Here is a 20,603-nt window from a genome sequence, read left to right as displayed (position 1 = left end):
GGAGATGGCGGCGGCGGCGGCGGCGGCGGCGTCAGCGTCGGGGGGCGGTGCCGCGCCCGGCCGCGGCCAATGGGCTTCCGGGCTGCGCCGCCGGCCGGGCGCGGGAGGCGGAAGTGCCGCGGGCCGCTGCCTCCGTCCCGGGGCGGCCCCTGCCGGTTACATAAGTCGTTGCTGGCCCGGCGCGGAGCCTCGTCCCGGCGCTCGGCCGCCCCAGGATGCGCTGAGCTCCGCGAAGCCCTCGGCTGCCGTCGGCTGCCCCCGAGGTGAGCGGCGTGTGGGCCCGGGGCGGCCGCCGGGGAGGGGCTGGGGACTTGTTGCCGCCCGGCGCCCGGACCCCCGCGCCGCCCCGCGCCGGCCCGCGCCGGCTGCCCGTCCCGAGGCGGTGTTGCCCAGGCCTGGGGAGGCCCGGAGGTCAGGCCGCTCCGCGGGCCGCAGTTGCCCCTGCCAAGTCCGGGAGCTGGAGCTCCGGCCATCGCCACGGGAGCCGCAGCTCAGCTCCAGTTAATTGGAGCTGAGACGGTCTTGGGGCTGGGGGTGTGGCTGCTTTAGTGGTGGAGCGCGTGAAGCCCTGGCTGCTGGTGGCCCACACGTCCAGGCTGGCGATTTGAAACCAGCCCGGGCAGGAAACTCAATGAGACTCAACTCCAGTCAACTACTCGGAAGGCCAGAAGTGGGCCGCGAATGTGGCTTAGTGGTAGAGTGCTGGCCCGGCATGCATGGAACCCTGGGCTCCCTTCCTCAGTACCACATACACGGAAAAAAAGCCAGAAGTGGTGCTGTGGTGTCCAGTGGTAGAATGCTGGCCTTGAGCAAAAGAATCTCAGGGACGGGGCCCAGGCCCTGAGTTCAAGCCCCAGGACTGGCAGGAAAAAAAATTCCACAAGTGGCACTGTGGCTCAAGTGATGGGGCACTAGAACTTGACAAAAGAAGCTCAGGGTCGGAGCCCAGGCACAGAGTTCAAACCCCAGAACTGGCAAGAAAAAAAGAGAAGCAATATATTTTAGAGTATGTGTGTTCTAACTTTAATTTTTCCTAGTTGTAACTTGAAATAATTTGGTTTAACCACACCTACATCATGTGGAGAGTATCTTTAGATGTGACTTGTCTACGTTGCTTAGCAACAGCATACTTTTGGCCTAAATGGAGAAAAATTCCTGAATGTCAGATTTGAGGGATAAGAGATGACCCTGAAATGAGACCTGGGAGGGTGATGTTGGATCACTGTCTGTTGCGATCGCTGCCATGATGCACTGTGCAGCAAATAGCATGGCCTCTGGTGGACACAGAATCTTTGCGTTGAAGGCATAGGAAACAAACTTAAGGAGATGACAAATGAAAGAAGTCTGAGTTCAGAGCAATGCGTGTCTTTGCTTGTTGAAAGGATACCAGAATCCCTAGTTTTTGTTGAAAACAGGTCCACCTGAATAAGATTATAGCTCCCTCCTGGGCATGTCTTAAGTGCTAGTTCCTCTCTGTCATTTCCTGGAAGGAACCACGAAGCCCTTATGGTTTTGACACCTCAGAACCTTTTGCAAGAAGGCAAGCAAGACTGGTTTGGAGCTTTTGCACTGAAGGTGTTCTGCGTATGCTGTGGACAGTGCTTTCAGGTCAGCTGCTGGAGTTTGTTCAGACTAAGTTCAGATGTTGAATTTGGTTCAGCCATGGTAAGGGCCTTTGATAGTCAGGGTCAAACTCCTTCCCATGCAACGTTGGTTTTAGCAGGCCTCTGATAGAGGTTGGCTGGCAGAACTGCCCAGGGTCTGTCTGAAGCCTGCATAAGCACACTGCTGATTCACCAACAGAGTTTATATTCCGCTATGGACTCTGTGTAATCTTGGGAATGAAAGGTGGCCTAAGCGGGGAGCCAGAGCTTTCTTCCAGAAGTTGTTTGGGTTCCTGGTCAACAGGGAACACCGATCGTTGCAGCTGGAATGCCTCAGGCAGAACTGGCAGAAGCATGGCAGCCACTTGAAGATGGCCACAACTCTGAGCTGATGTGGTCAGACAGTGGGAGAGTGATGGTAAATGAGGCTCACCTCCTCTCACTCAGGCCTCATCCCATCTCTTTACTTTCAGCAGTGGCCACATGGCCAGGAGGGACCATACAACTCCCCAGATGATGGTTGAGGACAAGTAGGACCATGTCAACATACTGTTGAATGTCTCTAAATCATAAATAACTGACTACCTACTTTGCCCTAAAATAGACAGCACTGACTTTCAAACCCAGCACCCTAGGAATAGCCTGGCATTTGGGGCCCTGGCGCCAGAAATAAATGTACTAAATACAGATTTAAAGTTCAGGAAGTGAAAAGAAGATGGTTGTGGATTAGGGACACAAGAAAAAATGTTGCCTTTGATTTAACTAGAACATAAAAGATTGAACATGTTACTAAGTGTTTTGGATAAATACATGTGAATCATATATATTTCATATATGCTCTTTTGTGGTCCTGATTGTATTTATCTGTGTGTGTGTGTGTGTCAGTGTGTCAGTGTGTGTACTGGGAGTTGAACTTAAGGTTTCCTATTTCTTGCTCACAGCTGATAGTTTACCACTTGAGCACTGCCTTCAGTCCAGCATAATTGGAGAAGGAATCAAGAGTTTTCTGCCCTGGCTGGCTTCAAACCAGGATCTTCCAGGTCTCCGTCCCCTGAGTAGCTAAGAATTACAGGTATAAGCCCCAGCTCCTGTCATGGTACTGGAATTTGAATTCTAACCCTCATGCTTAGTAAGCAGGTCCTCTACCGCTTGAACATTTCACCAGCTCCAAGAAAGATACTTTGTCATCTTTAACATACTGAATTTAAAAAAATCTTCAGCTTTATTTTTATAGAATAGTTATTAGAAACCAAATGGGGTGGGAGGCATAACTCAGGTGGTAGAGTGCTTTCTAAGTAAGCACAAGGCCCTGAGATCAAACCCTAGTTCTGCCAATTAAAAAAGTGGGAGCCAACCTTGGCAAAACATCAGCAATCCTTTATCTCAATAATAAGGCGGGCATAGTATGACATATTTGTTGTCCAAGCTACAAAGAGGACGTAAGTGTACGGTCCACGGCAAAAAGCACTGGAGGTTCGGCTCAAGTAGTAGAGTACTCACTAAGTGCAAAACCCCAAGTCCAAACCTCACCACTGCCAAAGCAAAAGACCAATAATAGCCGCAAAGTAGCATTCCCATTTCATGTTTTCTCTTTCTAAATAGAATGCTTTGGGCAGCAGTGTTGAAATTTGAGCCCATCTTGAGAATAGTTATTAGAAGAAACTGGTTTTTGTTTTGTGTGTGTGTGTTGGTCATGGGGCTTGAACTCTGGTCCTAGCCGTTGTCCCTGAGTTCTTCAGCTCAAGGGTACCATCTTACCCCTGGAGCCACTTCCCCACTTCCCGTTTTTCTAGTGATTAATTGGAGATAAGAGTCTCACGTTCTTTAGTGCCCGGGCTGGCTTTGAACTGCGATCCTCAGATCTCAGCCTCCTGAGTAGCTAGGATGACAGGCGTGAGCCACCTCACCTGGCACGAAACTGTATTTTATAACATAGCAGATGGAGAATTTTTCTTCAGGTACTGAGAATTCTCATTCCACGCTGTGAGTACTGACTCCTCTTCTAGCATGATCCTGATGCCCAGGGAACTCATCCAGTACTTGTTGCTCATCTGGGAAGCAGCTTACCTCTTGAGAGCTCCTGGATGTAATAGCCATGAGGCCTGGCTCCCAGCCTCCTGTGTTCTATTGGCTGCATCCTGGAGTCTGTGTTCTTCTTCTTTGTCCTTGCTGTCCAGTTCTGACACTGACCCAGGGCGACGCAAGATGAGTGATCCTTCCTGCGGTGTGGTCTCAAACTGCTCTGATGGGGACGCTGAGAGTGACAGGAGTTCAGCCTGTTGGTGAGCAGAAAACTGTGCTACTCACCACCCGGGCAGATGGTCAACATTCTTATGCTGTTGGAGCTGGTGGGTCTTAGGTACAAGGGAATATGTTTCTGGCTTTTTTCTTGTGTTCCCCATGTGGAATGAGAGTATTCCCTGCCCAGAAAAGCTGTGTCTGTTAACCTCTAATCTGCTCCAAAATCCTCTGTATAGCAGAAGTTTCTGTGATCAGTAATGATTCAGGATAGCATCTTTGCACCCCAGGGTTGCTTCTCGTTTTGCTGTGACTCAAGCCCCCAGTTTGGTGGGTGCAGAGGAGGAATGCTGATAAATTAATTTTGATAAGTTAATGATAGACTAGATTCCCAAAATAAAATGGAAGGGGAATTTGGGGCTCAAAGGAAAGATTGAGGCTGAACCTGGATCTCAGATCTACCTGGTACTTTTTCTGTCAGAGATATAAAACACTCAGCTCGAAAGTGCAGTTCATATGACTTTTTATTTTTAATGTTTATTTATTTTTTCTAATTCACTTTACTGGTCTTTTTCTAATTTATTGGCATATATTGGGCTTGCCTTTCTATAGGTCAGGCAGTGAGTACATTTCTTTTCTCATAGTATTATCTGTTTCCTCATTCTCTTCCCTCCCATCTCTGCCCACAAGTTGCTTGGTTCACTTTCATCAATGCACTCCAGTCCTGACCTTTTTCACCCTTTTTTCTTAGATTCCATGCCCTCCCCGCACCCTCTCACAGATGTACATGTGAATATATCATATATAAGGTAAATAATTTAGAGTCAATAAGAAAAAGAAAAAAAAAGTTTCAGAGCTGGGCACTGGTAGCTCACGCCTGTACCCCCAGCTGTTCAGGAGGCTGAGATCTAAGGATCTCAGTTCAAAGCCAACCCAGGCACAGAAGTCCATGAGATTTATCTCCAGTTAACCACCAGAAAACTTGAAGTGGTACTGTGGTTCAAGTGGTAGAGTGCTAGCCTTGAGCTGAAGAACTCAGGGACAGTATCCAGGCCCAGAGTACGACTAACCAAAAAAAAAAAGAAAGAAAGAAAACGAAAAGAAAAAAGCCTTTTGTTTCCATGTCTTTGGAGTTTGTTTCAGTGTGTATATTATTTTAGATACATCATATGACTTTTAGCAACCCTGAAGCTCTCCTCAGTCCTTCCCTACTAATCACATTCTGATTGCTGGAACCATCAGTTCATTTAACCAGTTGTAGAGTCTTTACAATACCATTAATTTGTATTTGAAGAGATATAGCATAAATTATGTGTGCATTCTGTGAGCTCCCTTCAGATCATGAAGACTTGGGTTTTTACGAATGCTGTTCAGAACTAGGTGGGTGTTTGTTTGTCATTCTACAAATGACTCATTTTCCTACTACACTGAAGTTCTGGAAGAAGCCCTGGCTGCTGTGGAGATGGCTCTCTCTCACCCACAGGCAGCTGCTCATTTGCACAAATGGGCTGGGAATAGTGTTCCTTTTGACTTTCATCCCTTAGCTCATCTCACTGGCTTACAAGACAGTGTCCTTTATCATCAATGTCTTTTCCTCTTCCTCTTAAAAGCAGGAGGTTGGGGGCCAGGAGTTTGGTCTAGTGGTAGAGTGCTTGCTTAGCATGCACAAAGACCCAGGTTAGATTCCTTGGTGACACATACATAGACAAAAGCTGGAAGTGATGCTGTGGCTCAAATGGTAGAGCTCTAGTCTTGAGAAAGCCCAAGGACAGTGCTCAGACTCTTGAGTTCCTGCACCACGACTGGCAAAAAATAAAACAGGAGATGGAAAACCATTTTTCCTGGGTTGTTCAAGCTGGTACACTTTGTATCTACAGAGCCTCACATTCCTGAGCATCTGTGGTCGTCAGTTCCTTTGCACGGGTGGTGCTAAACTTCGTGCTTTGGGTAAGAAGTCTGCAGTGTCCAAGGGTGGTGTTTTGTAATGGAATGAGGGAAGACAAGGCTCTGAGACAGGGAGCTGCACAGTCGAGTGGACATTATGTAAGAAAGAAACATAAGAGGCCAGGCAAGGTAGCTCAACCCTGTAATCCTGGCTACTTGGTTGGCAGATCTGATAAATCATGGTTAAGGTCAGCCGGGATAAAAATTTTTTTTAAATTGTGACTTCATCTCAATAATTGGGTGAGATGAGGTGTTACCACCATCCCAGCTTTCTGGAAAATCACCAATGCAGGCCCGGTGCCGGTGCCGGCGGCAGCTCAGACCACCACTCAGGAGGCTAAGATCTGAGGATGGCTGTTCAAAACCAAGTCATAAGACTTTTACAACTCCAGTTAACTACCAATTAAAAAAATAAAAGCAGGGGCCAGGAGTTTGGCCTAGTGGTTAAAGTGCTTGCCTAGCATGCATGAAGACCCAGGTTCCATTCCTCAGTACCACAAACATAGAAAAAAGCCAGAAGTGGTGCTGAGGCTCAAGTGGTAGAGCTCTAGCCTTGAGAAAGTCCAAGGACAGTGCTCAAGCCCAGGACTGGCAAAAAAAAAAAAAATAATAAAAAATAAAATTAAAGCAGAAGTGAATCTGTGAGTCAAGTTAGGTAGAGTGCTAGATTTGAGCAAAAGCAGCTTACGGACAGAGCCTAAGCCCTGAGTTGAAGCTTCAAAACCAGTAAAAAAGGGGCCAGGAGTTTTGTCTAGTTGTTAAAGTGCTTGCCTAGCATACATGAAGACCTGGGTTTGATTCCTCGGTACCACATACATAGAAAAAAGCTGGAAGTGGTGCTGAGGCTCAAGTGGTAGAGCTCTAGCCTTGAGAAAGTCCAAGGACAGTCTCAAAAGAAAAGTCTCAAGCCCAGAGACTGGCAAAAAAAGAAAATCACCAGTGCAAAATGGGTAAGCTGGCTAAGTGGCCTGTGCAGTAAGTAGATTGCTTGCTTAGCAAGTACAAGGTTCTAAATTTGAACCAATAGAAAAGTGGGCAGGGGTGGGGAGTAGAGAACGCATATCGTGTATTTACAACCCATTAGAAGGAAGTTTGTGCAGAGAGAAGATTGACATACATCAGGGAAGAAGGAGATGTGGACTGGCTGGGGTGGGGCTGGCCTCGTCAAAGTGTCCCTCTCATGTAATCTTCCTCTTGACAAGGGGAGTCGTGGGACCTGCTGGAAGCAAGTCACTGGGGAGCCCTCAGGGCCTAGGGTGCTGGAACGCCAGATTCCAGTGGGGCCTGGGGCATGTGTCGCCCAGTGCAGAGGGCCCCTGGCGGGTCAGCCTGGCCTTGGCAGGCATGAGCTATGGGTGTGAATGGAGAGGGCAGGTCGTTGTGCGGCATGGAAGCCAGAGCATCTCTCAGGCCATTAGAGAGCGAGTTGGTTTTCAAAGTTAAGCGTGGCCTTTCTAGTAACCGAATCAGAGCCTCTGCAGAAGGGCAAGCTCCTTCGGTCCTGTGGCGGCTGCAGGCCAGGTCTGCAGGAAGTAGGGCCTATTTCTGAAGGCAGACAACCACTTTGCAGATCTAGGACATGAAGGGAGGAACTCGCCCTGCATAGACCTGACTTCACCATGTAAGTGAACTTTGTGTTCTGCCCGGTACAGCACGCTTGCAGGCTCACGATGCAGGGGATGCTTTTTCAGGTCTGGCAGTGCTAAGAGGACAAGGGCAACAAAGTCACAGATAGCCAAGCCTCCTTTTGGCACATTTTCCTTCATGTGGGACAGGTTCTCTATCACAAGCATGATAAACACAGCAGGGCCCACAGCGTCGTGTGTTCAGGAATGTGCACAGTGGAGCAGAGTGCCAGGAGCTCACAACCTACAATGCAGAGCCAGACCAGCACACGGCACAGGTCATCTCTGCCTCTACATCAGCACAGATCTCCTACTCTAAAGGGAGGCCAGAGACCAACTGGACAACCCCAGGGACCCATTCCTCTAGCCATGGCACAGGGGTGGCAGGGCAGGATCTCTGTATTTCACTTCCACTCTGCTGCCTGTCAGATGGGTTGGGTCCCATGAGGTATTGCACCACACTGCATTTTTTCCTTGTAGTTAAATATGATGTTTCTCATTAGAGTTTCTAAGAAATAGCATTTGGAAATATGGAAGTACTTTTCATAGGATTGCAAGAATCTGCACATCATTGTACATCTCAGTATTTCTCAGTAGAGTCAGGGTTTTTCCTGAAAGTGGAACCAGGACAAGCCAGTCCAAAGGAGGAGAATGTGCAAACTTACTGTGAATCTCTCCATTTGCTGTCAAGCTTCAGTATTGTTTGTTTGCGGATCCCGGGCTTTGAATCTCTCCATTTGCTGTCAAGCCTCAGTATTGTTTGTTTGCGGATCCCGGGCTTTGAACTCGGGGCCACAGCACTGCCCTTGAGCCTTTTTGTACTCAGTACTAGGTGTGCTCTACCAGTTGAGCCACAGAGCCACTTGTACTTTTTGAGTGGTTAATTAGAGATGGGAGTTTCATGGGGAAGTTTTCTGCCTGGGCTGGCTTTAAACTGTGATCCTCGGATCTCAGCTTCCTTGAGTAGCTAGGATGACAGGACTGAGCTACTCTAGGCCTGGCTAGAGTTTTTTAAATGTTTTAATTATGCATACATGAAAGTAATACATCCATTTAAGTGTAAGGTTCCATGATGTTGGTTCATGCATATTTGGGGGAGGCATTATGACCACAGCCACATCGAACCTAGGAAGTCTCCTCCACCCCCACCCCAGCACTTCTACTGCAAGTCCTCTGCCCCAGGCCACCACAGGGCTCAGCACTCAATGCTTCCACGGCCTCTGCGGCAGCCTCAGGTATTGAGGCTGTTCACACCCTGGGCTCTGCAGACCTGTGTGGAGGGCACCTGTGCAGAGCCCCTTCAGAGCCTGCTGCATTGTGGGAGCTTGGGGAACTAGCAAGGTCAGCCGATAGGTCTTCTGAAGTTCTGCCTGTAATGTTAGGTTCCTGCAGGAACCCTGCCGACTGGCAGCCCGGAGAAGGCCTTACACGTAGGAATGAACCTGCTCAGGACATCACGCACGTTTGCCTTGGCCCCTTGCCTTGGGTGCTGAGTTGTAAGGGCTTAATGCTGGAGCTGGGGCCCTCCGATCTCTGGACAAATAGCCTGGACTGTCTTAAAATAAGAAAGTCAGTAGCAATTTCAAACTATCTTCTGCTGTCACCAGCTTGTGTTTAAGTTGCTCCAAAATTCTATACCATTTTATTCTGTTGTAGGTTAGGCATTACCTTTGATCCTTTAGCTTATCCTCTTTCACCTACTTTTCTATCTTTCCTAGCACTGGCTTTTGAAAGGATCAGGTGTAGAATGTCACGTGCCCTTGTTTGTGGGATGTGGTTTACGTCGTTGCTGTGTGGTGGGATAATCTGAAGCCAGGCACTGGGTTCTAAAGGTACGTTGGGTTTCGGGCCCAGCGTCTTGGGCAGGAACCTTAAGGGCTTATGCACTTTCTCACCGGTCAGCATAACTGGTTTCTCCTTGGCCATCACCGAATCCTAGATGACAGAGTTGCTTCGTCTCTATACCTCATGCCTGCCCTTCAGTATCCCTCACCTGTGGACTTTAGCACCTTTCATGAGTCTTGCTGGACTTAGTCATTTCCTTTGGTGGTTTTCAAAATAATGACTTCCTGATTCTACCATAAAGTCTGCTTTTATTGACTGTTGTGTTGTTCTTTTGTAAGAAAGATCTTTTCTTCAACCACATACTTCCTCTTTTTCCTCTAATTACCTGTTCCCAACTTAAAGGTTAAAAAGTGCTGTTTCCCCTTTTGTCAGAACCTAGCACTTGGCCTTTCTTTCTGACTTTCTTCAAGCTTTCCTCCCTTCATCCTCCTTTTTTTCCTTCCTTCCTTCTTTTGAGAAAAACATAAGGAAAAACCCAGGTACGGTGGCTCACGCGTGTAATCCTACATACTTAGAAGGCTGAAATCTGAAGATCACAGTAAGCCAGCCTCGATTTTAAAGATGACTAAAGGACATTAGTCTTTTATCTCCAATTAATCACTATAAAATGGGGAGTGGGCTTGTGGTTCAAAGGGTAGGGCGGTAGCCTTGAACTGGAGAGTACAGGGACAATGCCCAGGCCCAGAGTTCAAGCCCCCTGACCCACCAAAAAAAAAAAAAAAAAAAAGGCAAAAATCAGTAGCGTGGACTGTGTACTTCCTTGGTTTAGAAGACTTGATGTCACCTCGTTTGAGCTCTTGGTGTCACTCAAGAGTCTCTGTGCTAGATAGGAAGACCCATGCTCTGGAGTGAAGCCAGTGTGCAGCGTCTAGCCGCTCACCAGCCCCAGCCCACCCCGCTGCTCCAAGAGAACGGAGCATGGAAACTGGTGAGCCATGCTGTCTGCTTTGGGCAGGCATCAGACCAGGTCTGGGGGGAGGTCAGAGGTCAGGTGGAAGAACTACAGTGAAGAGACTGGTACAAGCCAGAGAGAAGAACGGAGGAGAGAGGCAGGTCTCATGCCCTTTCCCATCCTCACCAAAGAGTGGGGATGACTAACCCCTGGAGCATTCATTCCCTCACCGGGGGCCCTGGCCACTGGTCTGCCCTGTCTGTTTCCTAGGTCAGTGTATAGAGGAGGATGTCACTGCTTCTTCTCCCTGCAGGTGTGAATGACAGAGGTGGTGCCATCCAGTGCCCTCAGCGAGGTCAGCCTGCGCCTCCTCTGCCACGATGACATAGACACTGTGAAGCACCTGTGTGGTGACTGGTTCCCTATTGAGTAAGTGATTGCACCAGGGCCTTGGTAGCAGGGGAGGGAGGAGGGAGGGAGAAGACACAGATCTTCCCTTGAGGAAGCTGGAAGAGGCCATGATGCAGAGGCCAGAGTAGACTCCAAGGCTCTGTTGCTCTGGCATCTTTATAGCCTACCTGTTTCCTCATCCTCATGTGAAACTCCCTAAAAGAGACCTACTGAGAAACTATAGTTCTTCAGAGTTTTGCACAGCATCGCCCTGAGCTTTGTATATATATCCAGAAATTCTGAAGCAGCTGTGTATCTTGTGCATGTCTAATGTAAGTTGTCAGCCTTCTTAGAATGAGGACTAGCAGGTAGCTTTAAAAACCAATGCAGCCCAAGTGCCAGGGGCTCATACCTATAAGCCAGGCTACTCAAGGCTAAGATCTGGAGGAAGCCAGTCCAATAGAAAGTCCATGAGTCTGCATCTCCAAAATTAACCAACAGAAAGCCAGGCTGGAGGCAGGGCTGCAGTAGTAGAACACCAGGCAAACAAGCCTGGGGTCCTGAATTTAAACCCCAGTATCACAGAAAAGAATAATAGCCTGGCGGTGGCTCACACCTGTGATCCTAGCTACCCAGGAGGCTGAAATCTGAGGACCCCGGTGCAAAGCCAGCCTGGCACTAAAGAACAAGAGACTCTTACCTCCAGTTAGTCACTAGAAGAGTGGAGGTGGCGCTGAGGCTCAAGGGGTAGGGCAGTAGCCTGGAGCTGAAGAGCTCAGGGACAACACCCAGACCCAGAGTTCAAGCCCAACGACCAACCAAAAAGCGAGGGGAGAGGAAGAAGAATTCAAGCTCGCACCTCCACTGCTGGAAACAGCTCAGGGAAATGAACATGTGTCCCGCTCACCTCCCGGCCCTGCGGTCGCAGTTTCCCGCAGTGACCCTTCACTCCCCCTAGCTCTCGCACCGAGCCAGGAGGTGGCGGCACCACCTGCCGACCGAGAGGCAGCAGGTGCTCAGTGCCCTCTGCTGTCCCCTCCTCTGCTCCCTGAAGAAAGCCATGCAGTCTAACCTGCTAGGTCATGACCTTCCTTGTTCTTAGAGAACAGCCCTAGCAGGCCTCTCTTGAACACATTGCTCTTGAGCTCATCTCCCTGTCCCTGTCCACCCACGAGTCTCATAGAAGTCTTTCAGGAAGTTACCCGAGTGTTGGGAGGTTACTCAGAGTCCTCAAGTCTCAGCTCACCCAGCCACGGTGCAGGCTGCCATGTGCTGCCCTCTGTGGAGACAATTTGGTTGGAGTTAGTTTTGCCTTCTCATACCTCAGGCCTGATGGAGACATTTTGGCATCATATATTCCCATTCTGGGGCTGGTAGTGTGGCTTAGTAGTAGAGTGCTTGCCTAGCGTACATGAGGTCCTGGGTTGGATTCTTCAGTACCACCTAAACAGAAAAGGCCAGAAGTGGTGCTGTGGCTCAAGTGGTAGAGCGCCAGCCTTGAGAAATAGAAGCTGAGGGACAGTGCCCAGGCCCTGAGTTCAAGCCCCAGTACAGGCGGGGATCCCATTCATATCTGGAAAGGTTGCTTTGAGAAAACTGCAGTGGCAGGCAAGTAGAGACTGAGAGGTAGGCGAGCAGCCTGGCCCCCGCGACTCTCTCCCCAGGTACCCAGACTCATGGTATCGTGACATCACATCCAACAAGAAGTTCTTCTCCCTTGCTGCAACCTACAGAGGTGCCATTGTGGGAATGATAGTAGCTGAAATCAAGAGCAGGACCAAAATACATAAAGAGGTTTGTCTGTGCTGTGCTGACATGGACGCCATGGCACCTGAGGGGGGGGTGGGTTTGCAAAGGAGCTGTGCTGTGCATTCCAGGACCGGGGTCTTCGGAGCCTGCAGGTCCCAAGCGCTTCCCCACTCTCTTTCTCTTTAGGACGGGGATATTCTAGCTTCCAGCTTCTCTGTTGACACACAGGTCGCCTACATTTTAAGTCTGGGAGTCGTGAAAGAATTCAGAAAGCATGGCATAGGTAAGGGGGCAAGTTCCTGGTCTGGGCATTCCCCAGCCCCTCACCAGTCACTCAGCCCCTAAAGGACCCCTAATCACCCCCGCTGCCCCCCGCGCCCTTCTCCCAACACATTCCCACATGCTGCCCTAGACCTTTCCACGGTAGCCTCCTTTCCAAATTGGCTACAGACGGCAGCAGCAGCAGCAGCTCCCCGAAGAGCCTCATAAGGGAGCAGGTCCCTCTTACCCTCCCTCTTGCCACACATTCACTTGTGTGTGTGGACGAGCTGTTCTGCATTCACAGTAGAAAACAAGCATAAGCCTCATTAGTGCTCATCTGATGCCTTGTCCTCCAGTTCCCTATCCCTGAACCCAGGCTCACCTACTGTCCCTAGGCTGCAGTTTACACTGCTGCTGAAAGACGAGTGTCCACTGAGGGCATTGCCACGCCACATCCACGGCCCACAGTGTTCTGCAGCCCGCCAGCTCCATGTGGTCTTGACCTTTTAGGGGCTTTAGCAATAGGAAGTGCCCATCAAGTGACCTAAACTCCCCCCAAAGCTCACAGCATCCTCCTAACTCTGTGTCCTGTACTTCTCCCTAGGGTCCCTTTTACTTGAAAGTTTAAAGGACCACATATCCACCACAGCCCAGGACCACTGCAAAGCCATCTACCTGCACGTCCTCACCACCAACAACACCGCCATTAACTTCTATGAAAACAGAGACTTTAGGCAGCATCACTACTTGCCCTATTACTACTCCATCCGTGGGGTTCTCAAAGATGGCTTCACCTACGTCCTGTACATTAACGGTGGCCACCCTCCCTGGACCATCCTATATCCTTCACTTGTGGGAGTGGTCAGGAGGTCTTGGCTCCCTGGCCCAGGGCTGACAGAGCCAGCGAGTGAGCTGAGGCAAAGGCCACGTGCAGACGATGATCCGTCGCCTGGCTGGCAGAGGCGCTGCGGCTCCCACCCCTGGTCCTGTGGATGGGGGGAGGCATGGGAGGGGTGTGGTTAGGAAAGCAGGTGCTTTCTCCAGCCTCAGCCCAGCAGGAAGGATGGGCTTTAACCCTCTTGGCCCTACTGAACCAGTAGGATGGAGTATCGTGTAACAGTGTGTGCTGGAGGTCAGCAGTACACACGGCAGACTCGAGACCCTGCCCTGTACAGACAGGGAGAAAGCTAACCACTGAGGTAGGTGAGAGACTAGGTGGCTAGACGCAGGGTTTCACGCAGACGATCATATACCACCTGCTTGCATGTGTGTTTTCAAGTGAATGAGTCTCAGATTCATTCATTCCAAAGGATTAAACAGGAAACAGAAGTGGCCCCAAGATCTATGGGTCTCCTAGCACATAGGTAAGTCCGCTCTGATGGAAGGGTGTGCTGAGGGTTGAGAGGCTGAGGGAGAGCCAGGCACACTTGCTTCTCCTGGAGCTGCAGATTGTTACTGTTCTTGGGTTCCACCATTGGTTTCCAAATTGGGGGCTCATGCAATGTGGCTTTCCAGAGCTCTGTGGAGTTTAGCAGGCCCTTAGAGCCATTTTGTGTACAGGGCCATGCATCTGAGCACGGGCCCAAGCAAGCCCTCTACCACTCAGGCCTCTGCATCTTCCTTGACACGGTGCTCACGGACTACATCCATCACCTGGGCTCAGCGCTAGCCAACCTGAGCCCCTGCTCCATCCCACACAGAATCTACCGCCAGGCTCACAGTCTGCTCTGTAGCTTCCTGCCGTGGTCTGGAATCTCTACCAAGGGAGGTATTGAGTATAGCCGTACTATGTGATGCCAGCCTGGCAGCCTCTACGCCGTGTGGAGACCGCCTTCCTGCCTGTCCGACCTCTGCTGTCTTCTGCAAGGATCTGGCAGCCACCTGCCTGTCTGTTGGCCTGCCCCAGCTGCAGGTGCTATGTGGGCTAAGGAGCAGAGCATGGGTCTTGTCTCCCTCAGGTAGGTACAAACATCAGGGTTCAGTGACCCTGGTCCCTCCAGCAGCACAGAATCCCCTAGTGATCGTGAGCACTTCCCTGCCAGCCTGAAGGCTTTGCAAAGGAGAGTGGAGGAAAGATATTTCAAGCCTATGATTAGAACTCCCATCTTCATTTTTTATTTTACTAGATAATGTACAAATAGGGTCAAATCTTTTCTGTCCATGTCTCCTGACTGCAGCTTCCCCATGCAGGAATGCCCACGATCTCTCTTGGGTCTGCCCCCACAATTGTCTGCACACCTCTTTTGTAGCGCCCACTGCCGCAGTGCTGCTCCACGGGGCATTCTCAGAGGTCCAGTGGTTGCCCTGGTGCCGTTGTCGGTGAGCTGGTTCTCCGGGGTCCATCCCCACATGCCTTGCAGGAGAGTTGGTGGCTTGGGCTGTGCTCATATGGCCGGCCCCCTGGGTTGCATACTCATGTGTGCCAGAACTTCAGCCGCACCACTCCTGGCAGGACTGGCCCCTGAGAAGGGCTTTGGGGTGCCCTGGCCCAGCTGCAGTTCATAGACCAGGTCAGGTGGTAGGGTGGTTGAGTAACCGTGGTGCCCTCATCCTGCCATGCTGTCTTCCCCACAGGCTCCCCAGCTCCTTCCTGCTTCTGGAAACATCTCTTCCCTGCAGTGCGCTGACCCTGCCTCCACACGCATCCTCCCCATCGCCCAGCAGATGTGGCTGGAGTCACTAGGGGAGGAGTGCCTCTCCACGCCTCTCCCATCCTTCCTGTAAAGCCGTGTGACCTTTGTGCTGTGCAGGAGAGACAAGTGCTGCAGCCACCCTTAACTCTGAAGATACAGAAGCTGCAGAAATAGTGGGTACAGTAAAAGGAATGCCAGGCCTTTGCCCAAGACCAGCCAAAGAAGTCTGCAGGGTGGGAGAAACCCCTGCTCCTCCACGAGAGGATGGCGAGGGGTGGGCAGAGTGGAACTGGCTCTTCATGAGAGCGTGGAGCTCCAGAGCTCGGGGCCTGGCACAGGTGGTCAGACCCTGGGGCGGCGCTCTGCTTCCCAGGGGCCCGCTACAGCATGCTTCTCGTGGCCAGGAGGGGTCAGCCTGCTTCTCGAAGCATGGTGTGCTCTGTGCAGCTGGCCTGTGCTGGGAGCTGGGCTGATCAGGGTTCACAAGGCTGCCAGGGTCTTCTGGCTGCCCTTCCCTGAGCGAAAGCTCTGAGGCCTGGCCAGGTCAGGTGGGAGGAGGAGGCTGAGCTCCATATCAGGCACGCCCATTGCTGAGAGCTGCTGGGCCCAGGGCAGGCGGGTGAGTCATGCTTCCAGCACTTGAACATCCCACCATTGTACACCAAGCCGCTTGCTGCCAGTCCTGCCCAGCACGCCACAGTGGACCTGGAGCCATTGCAGAGGGTCCTCATGGCCTGAGGAGGAAGGAGGAGGAGCAGCTGGCCAAGTGGGGACTCGATGACTGACTGTTTCCCTCCCCAACGTCTCCTGGCTCATGGCTTCCAGGGAGCTGAAGCCAGCGCAGGCCTCTGTCTGGCCTCACAGAGGGTAAGGCCCCTCATAAGGCAGACAAGCGCTGGCCCGGTGTGGGCTGTGGGTCAAGGCCACAGCCCCCTGTCCTCTTTAAATCAACAGTGATCATGTGATTTTCATTTCTACTCTGTGGTCAGGGAAGAATCTTCCAGAAGGTTCCTCCTTGGCCATCACCATCTAGCTCAGAGGCCCTGCCCTGCTTTCCCTCGTTCCTGCCCCAGATCCACTACTGCAGCACCCAGCCCAGTGTTGAGCAGATTGTAGTATTTCGTCTCATTACAAATAAACAGACCGGAGCTGGTCACGTCCTGCCTCTAGCTCCCCATTGCCACAACATGTGGGCCCTGCCAGTGGCCGGGCCCGTGGCTGAGGGTGGCAAGCTGTTTGGTCACTGCTTGTTTTAAGGTCAGTCTGGCCAGGTGGGTGACTGTTGTGCAATTAGTGCTGCAGAGGAATGGAAGTCTGGGGGAGGCTTCTAGTACCAGGCTAGCCTGTTTCTTAAAACCCAGGGGTCCTTTGATGAACTCCTGATTCTTGACTTTGAGCTGAGGCCTGGTCCCATGGGGGAACCCTATAGCTGCCCCCTCCCACCAAAAAAAAAACCCCAAAAACCCCTGCTCCCAGGTCTCAGCCACTGCCTTCTGTGAAGGCTGCAGTGCATCCTTAATCCTTATGGCATTTGCTGCCCCCCCCCCCCCCCAGTGCACTCCAGATTGCAAAACAGGGCCAGCAGACACTTCTGTCCCACCATGTGAAAGGAAATGTGTCCTCCAGAGAATCAGGACAGTCACGGCACCACTCCAGTGCTTCCGGCCAACCTGGAAGAGCAGCTGTGCCCCAGCACATGCATCTCCATGCTGGGAGGACTGGTGCCCCTGGGCCCTGCATATGCCACCCCAGCCCATACAGCCCAACAGCCCATACAAAGATCCTCACATTCGGAGAGTGGGAGGGGGGGTACCAAGGAATCAAACCCGGGTCTTCGTGCATGCTAGACAAGCACTCTGCCACCAGGCCAAACTCCTGGTCCCAACCTGCTTCTAAAATTACTGGCAGTGGTTTCTGTGGGTGCTTGTTGAGGGCCCACCACGGTGGCACCCCTTCCCTGCACATCAACCCTGCACTCTGTGGTATTGGCTCTTAAGCTTCTCTAAGTGGGAGCTGTATAGAAGCCGGTTAAGAGCCACTTTTCTGCAGCAAATGTCTTATACAAGGGTAGGAGCCTGACCAGGCTACAAATGATTCCTGCAGCCTACTCCACGGCCATGAACCAGTCAGAACAGGAATCCTCGGGGAGAGCTGGCCCGCGTTCTGTGGCAGGGCCCCAGCGAAGCCAGCTGCTGGGGACTGCTGTTGGGCAGTGTCAGGAGAGTTGACTTATAATGTGGGCACCAACTTTATCTTAGAGCACATGCTGGAGTCTTCCAGGTCTGTGACTCAGACATAGCCCTCTTCACTTGTGCCGCATTTATGGGGAGAGGGCCAGAACACGGGACACCGGAAGGCCAGGGGATGAACATAGTCTTGGTGTCCCAAGGTTTGCATTCTGGATCCCATCGTGCTCCTGTGCAGTGTTCTGAGGTGAGGTCAGCTCCCTGTCAGTGCCGGGAATCTCTTGATAGCTTTTGACAGCACTGCACTTGAGCCACTTGGCAGAAGCCTGCCCCCCTCCCCTCAGTGCCATTTCCTCGGCAGCCTCGCTGATCTCTACCTCAGGTGACAGCCCTCCAGCTCCCAGAAGCATGGGTGTGGACCAGGGGAACAGCTGCCTGTCCCCCGGTGGGAGCAAGCATGCAGACTGCTGGGCGGCCACATCCCCGCCTTCCTATTCCAGGCCTGGTCGCCCTGGGATGGGTGGAATGTCCCCAGCTCATGGGTTCTTCCTTGAGCTGCATCCTAAGTGTCAAGACCCTGGGACTGAACTCTGCAGCACCTGGTATCCTTGCCAACCTAGGAAATGCTCTGTGGTGGAAATGGTTTAGGGGAGAGAAGCCCTCCATACCACATGTAGCCTGAGTGGGAGCCACGTTCACCTGTACCCTGAACCAGAGTAGCAGCCAGGGCCACAGAGGCAGGCCTAGAGTCCGGCCACCCACTGAATTATTGGTGGCATCGAGTAGGGGTTCTGAGCCCCAGCGAGTGTGTGGAGACACGGTGGGTTGAGGGTCTACTAGCACCTCCAGGCTACTGCCATTTGGCAGGGCACAGGACAGACCCATTAAGATCAAGATGCCATGGAGTGTGCGCGTGCGCATGCTTATGTGCCCCACTCCCAGCTAAACAGCTGGGGTATTTTTCCAGTTGATAACAGATGGATGGCGAGAAGGTGCAGGCCTTGGTTTTTACTGAGATTAGACCTGAGGACTTCCCAGCCTCTCAGGAACCAGATTCTCCTCCCCACCTCTCAGGTGCAAGTGGCTGGCTGGAGTTTGGTCTGGCTGTGAGGGCATGGCCATGCTTCCATTTCTTAGACCCCTCCCATGGGATTTCTTCTCTCTCTCTCTCTCTCTCTCTCTCTCTCTCTCTCTCTCTCTCTCTCTCTCTCTCTCTCTCTGCCCCGCTCTCTCTCCCTCTCCCTCCCCCCCCCCACCTTCCTGAGTCTGGCCCAGATCCAGTTCTGGGCAGCTATGGGGGGTCATCTTCCTAGGGAGGGCTGCTGTTGGAGCCGAGCCTTTCTCTGGGGCCTGCCTCTTCCTGCTCTTCTGCCATACTTTCCCTCTGTCCTCAGCACTCCGGATCCCTATGGCCTATCAAGCACCCCAGAGCGGGTTCTCTTGCACAGCGGACACATGGACTCCTCCAAGGCCCTCCAGGATCTCTTGGGCCTAAGCCCCAAGCCCTCGGGGGGAGTGAGTTGGGAAGGGGCACCCTTGGCTGGGTCCATGTTGGCACTGGAAGCTGAGGAAAGAGAAAACAGAAGAGTCACTCAGAGGAACCCAAAGGGAGACTACATAGGAAGCTGGTGGCCTATCCTAGGGTCCTTCAAAACGAGAGAAGGTTGGAGAGGAAGGTGAATGATTCAAGCTGTAGGGACCCCCCTCTAGCCAGAGCCCCAATTTTACGAATGGGAAACTGACAGCCAGGGAGTTGCCCAGAGTCCTCCATCCCAGAGCCTTCCTTATGCTTGCTTTAACCCCAGCGGTGGCCCACCACGCTGTGGGAGTTTGATGAGAACACATCCGTGGTGTCAACCCCACAGTGGCTCAGGGACAGGGCTAGGCTCTTGGCAGTCTTGGTTTCTAGGACGTGACTTCCCATCTTGGAAGTATCCTAGACACTGTCCTTTCCGTATTCCTGATGGGAGTCTTGGAATGGGGGAAAAGTCCATTTAGAAAGTGCCCTGGGGTCTTCCCCTCGTTTCCAGCCCTGCCTCAATAGCGCTCACCTTTAATTCCCAGGCTGTCCCTGGGCTTTTGGGCTTCCAGAAGGGCTGAGTGGTGACTGTTACCTGGACCCAGAGTTCCCTGGGACAGGTCCAGGGGCCAGGCTGAGCCTTCAGGCCGGGACAGGCTACCCCCAGCCATGATCCGGCCCAGCCAGTGGCTCTCACACTGGCCTGCTGACTGCATGTGGCCTGGCAGGTAAAAAGCCAGGCTTCGGAGGTGACGCAGCCGGAAGTTCTTGGGCTTGCTTCCCTGGGGATTGGGGCACTGCTGCTGCTGGGACCCCAGGCCTCCCTCGTAGATGTTGGATGGCGTGTCTGGGTGGCAGGGACGTCCTCGGACCCAGCTGACTGCATCTGTAGGGGAGAGAGCCAGGAGGGTGATGGCCAGTCAACCCAACATTCATGAGAGTAAAACGCTGCTACTGCCTTCAAGACCAGCTCATGTGATGGGCTGTATCCCTAGCCTCTTGCCTTGGCTTGTCTACCAAATGAGCTCCGTTTCCTATCTTTACCCCATCCCTTCCTTTGTTTCCTTTTTTTCCAATTAGCAGTCAGGTATTAAAAAAAACCTAGAACCTTGGTCCCGAGATTCCTCTCCGGACTTTGACCGCTTTGTGCCACTTCTATCCTAGGAAGGGCATTTTGGTCCACATATCAGTTTCACAGTGGTTGGGTGCCAGGGGCTCACACCTATAATCCTCCTCAAGAGGCTGGGGTCTGAGGACCAGTTTGAAGTCCCGGTGAGACTCTTCTCACTCGAAAACCAAAATGGTAGAGGGGTAGCCTTCAGCAAAAGAGCTCAGGGACAGCACTCAGGCCCCGAGTTCAAGCCTCATGACTGCCAAAAAAGAAATCACTATTGGTACAAAAGACAGTGGCCACCTCAAGGTCCATATATGCATGAGTCAGAGACAATTCCCTGAAGCCATCCCAGTGGCTCTCGGCCCAGGTTAGGACAAGAGGGCATCTCTGTTGCCTCTCCTCCCCACATCTTGGCACCTTCTCTTATGCGCAGCTCAGAGAACGCACAGACCAAGGCATCCATGGAGGGCCAGTATGGTAGGGCAGGAATGGCCAGGCCTCATATGCAGTAGGTCTCTGCTCTCCCCTGCCTAGGGGATGGGGCTGCAGGTCTCCCATGGCAACAGACTCTTATGACCTCACAGTGAAGATCCTGCCCTTCCC

The 20,603-nt window shown here is 51.9% G+C and overlaps 2 protein-coding genes across 10 annotated transcripts in view; one reads left to right on the top strand and one right to left on the bottom strand.

Moving 5' to 3' along the window:
• The window catches only part of Naa60 (N-alpha-acetyltransferase 60, NatF catalytic subunit), a 34,711-nt gene extending 20,271 nt beyond the window's left edge, over positions 1-14,440 (top strand). For 3 of the 9 annotated variants that reach the window (XM_090325042.1, XM_090325041.1, XM_090325040.1), the window contains 6 exons: positions 2,546-2,676; positions 10,462-10,577; positions 12,203-12,332; positions 12,474-12,570; positions 13,153-13,387; positions 14,186-14,440. In XM_090325042.1, the coding sequence (XP_090181168.1) occupies positions 10,468-10,577; positions 12,203-12,332; positions 12,474-12,570; positions 13,153-13,387; positions 14,186-14,342 (729 nt within the window). In that variant the 5' untranslated portion in view covers positions 2,546-2,676; positions 10,462-10,467 and the 3' untranslated portion in view covers positions 14,343-14,440. Of the gene's footprint in view, positions 1-166; positions 264-2,545; positions 2,677-9,175; positions 9,244-10,461; positions 10,578-12,202; positions 12,333-12,473; positions 12,571-13,152; positions 13,388-14,185 lie in introns of those variants that run through there. The other 6 variants (XM_090325044.1, XM_090325047.1, XM_090325043.1 and 3 more) reach the window with 4 other exon arrangements.
• A 4,174-nt stretch (positions 14,441-18,614) lies between these two features.
• On the bottom strand, positions 18,615-20,583 carry C36H16orf90 (chromosome 36 C16orf90 homolog). The gene is made up of 3 exons (XM_090324875.1): positions 20,418-20,583; positions 19,419-19,772; positions 18,615-18,931 (listed from the first exon to the last, which is right to left on the bottom strand). The coding sequence occupies exons 1-3, from the start codon at positions 20,461-20,463 to the stop codon at positions 18,774-18,776; spliced, it is 558 nt and encodes a 185-aa protein (XP_090181001.1). The 5' UTR covers positions 20,464-20,583; the 3' UTR covers positions 18,615-18,773.
• Between the last annotated feature and the right edge of the window lie 20 nt (positions 20,584-20,603).

This window comes from Megascapheus bottae, chromosome 36 (assembly GCF_031878675.1).
Source record: "Megascapheus bottae isolate mThoBot1 chromosome 36, mThoBot2.hap1, whole genome shotgun sequence".
NCBI lineage: Eukaryota > Metazoa > Chordata > Mammalia > Rodentia > Geomyidae > Megascapheus > Megascapheus bottae.
This window is presented reverse-complemented; position numbering and strand designations above follow the sequence as displayed.

Bases quoted from the DNA above. Each gene is read 5' to 3' on its own strand.
- C36H16orf90 (XM_090324875.1), bottom strand. From the start codon at position 20,463: ATGGATGCCTTGGTCTGTGCGTTCTCTGAGCTGCGCATAAGAGAAG. The intron at 19,773-20,417 runs GTGCCAAGATGT...TCTCCCCTACAG, and splicing joins TGAGCTGCGCATAAGAGAAG to ATGCAGTCAGCTGGGTCCGA. The intron at 18,932-19,418 runs GTGAGCGCTATT...CTCTTTCCTCAG, and splicing joins GGACAGCCTGGGAATTAAAG to CTTCCAGTGCCAACATGGAC.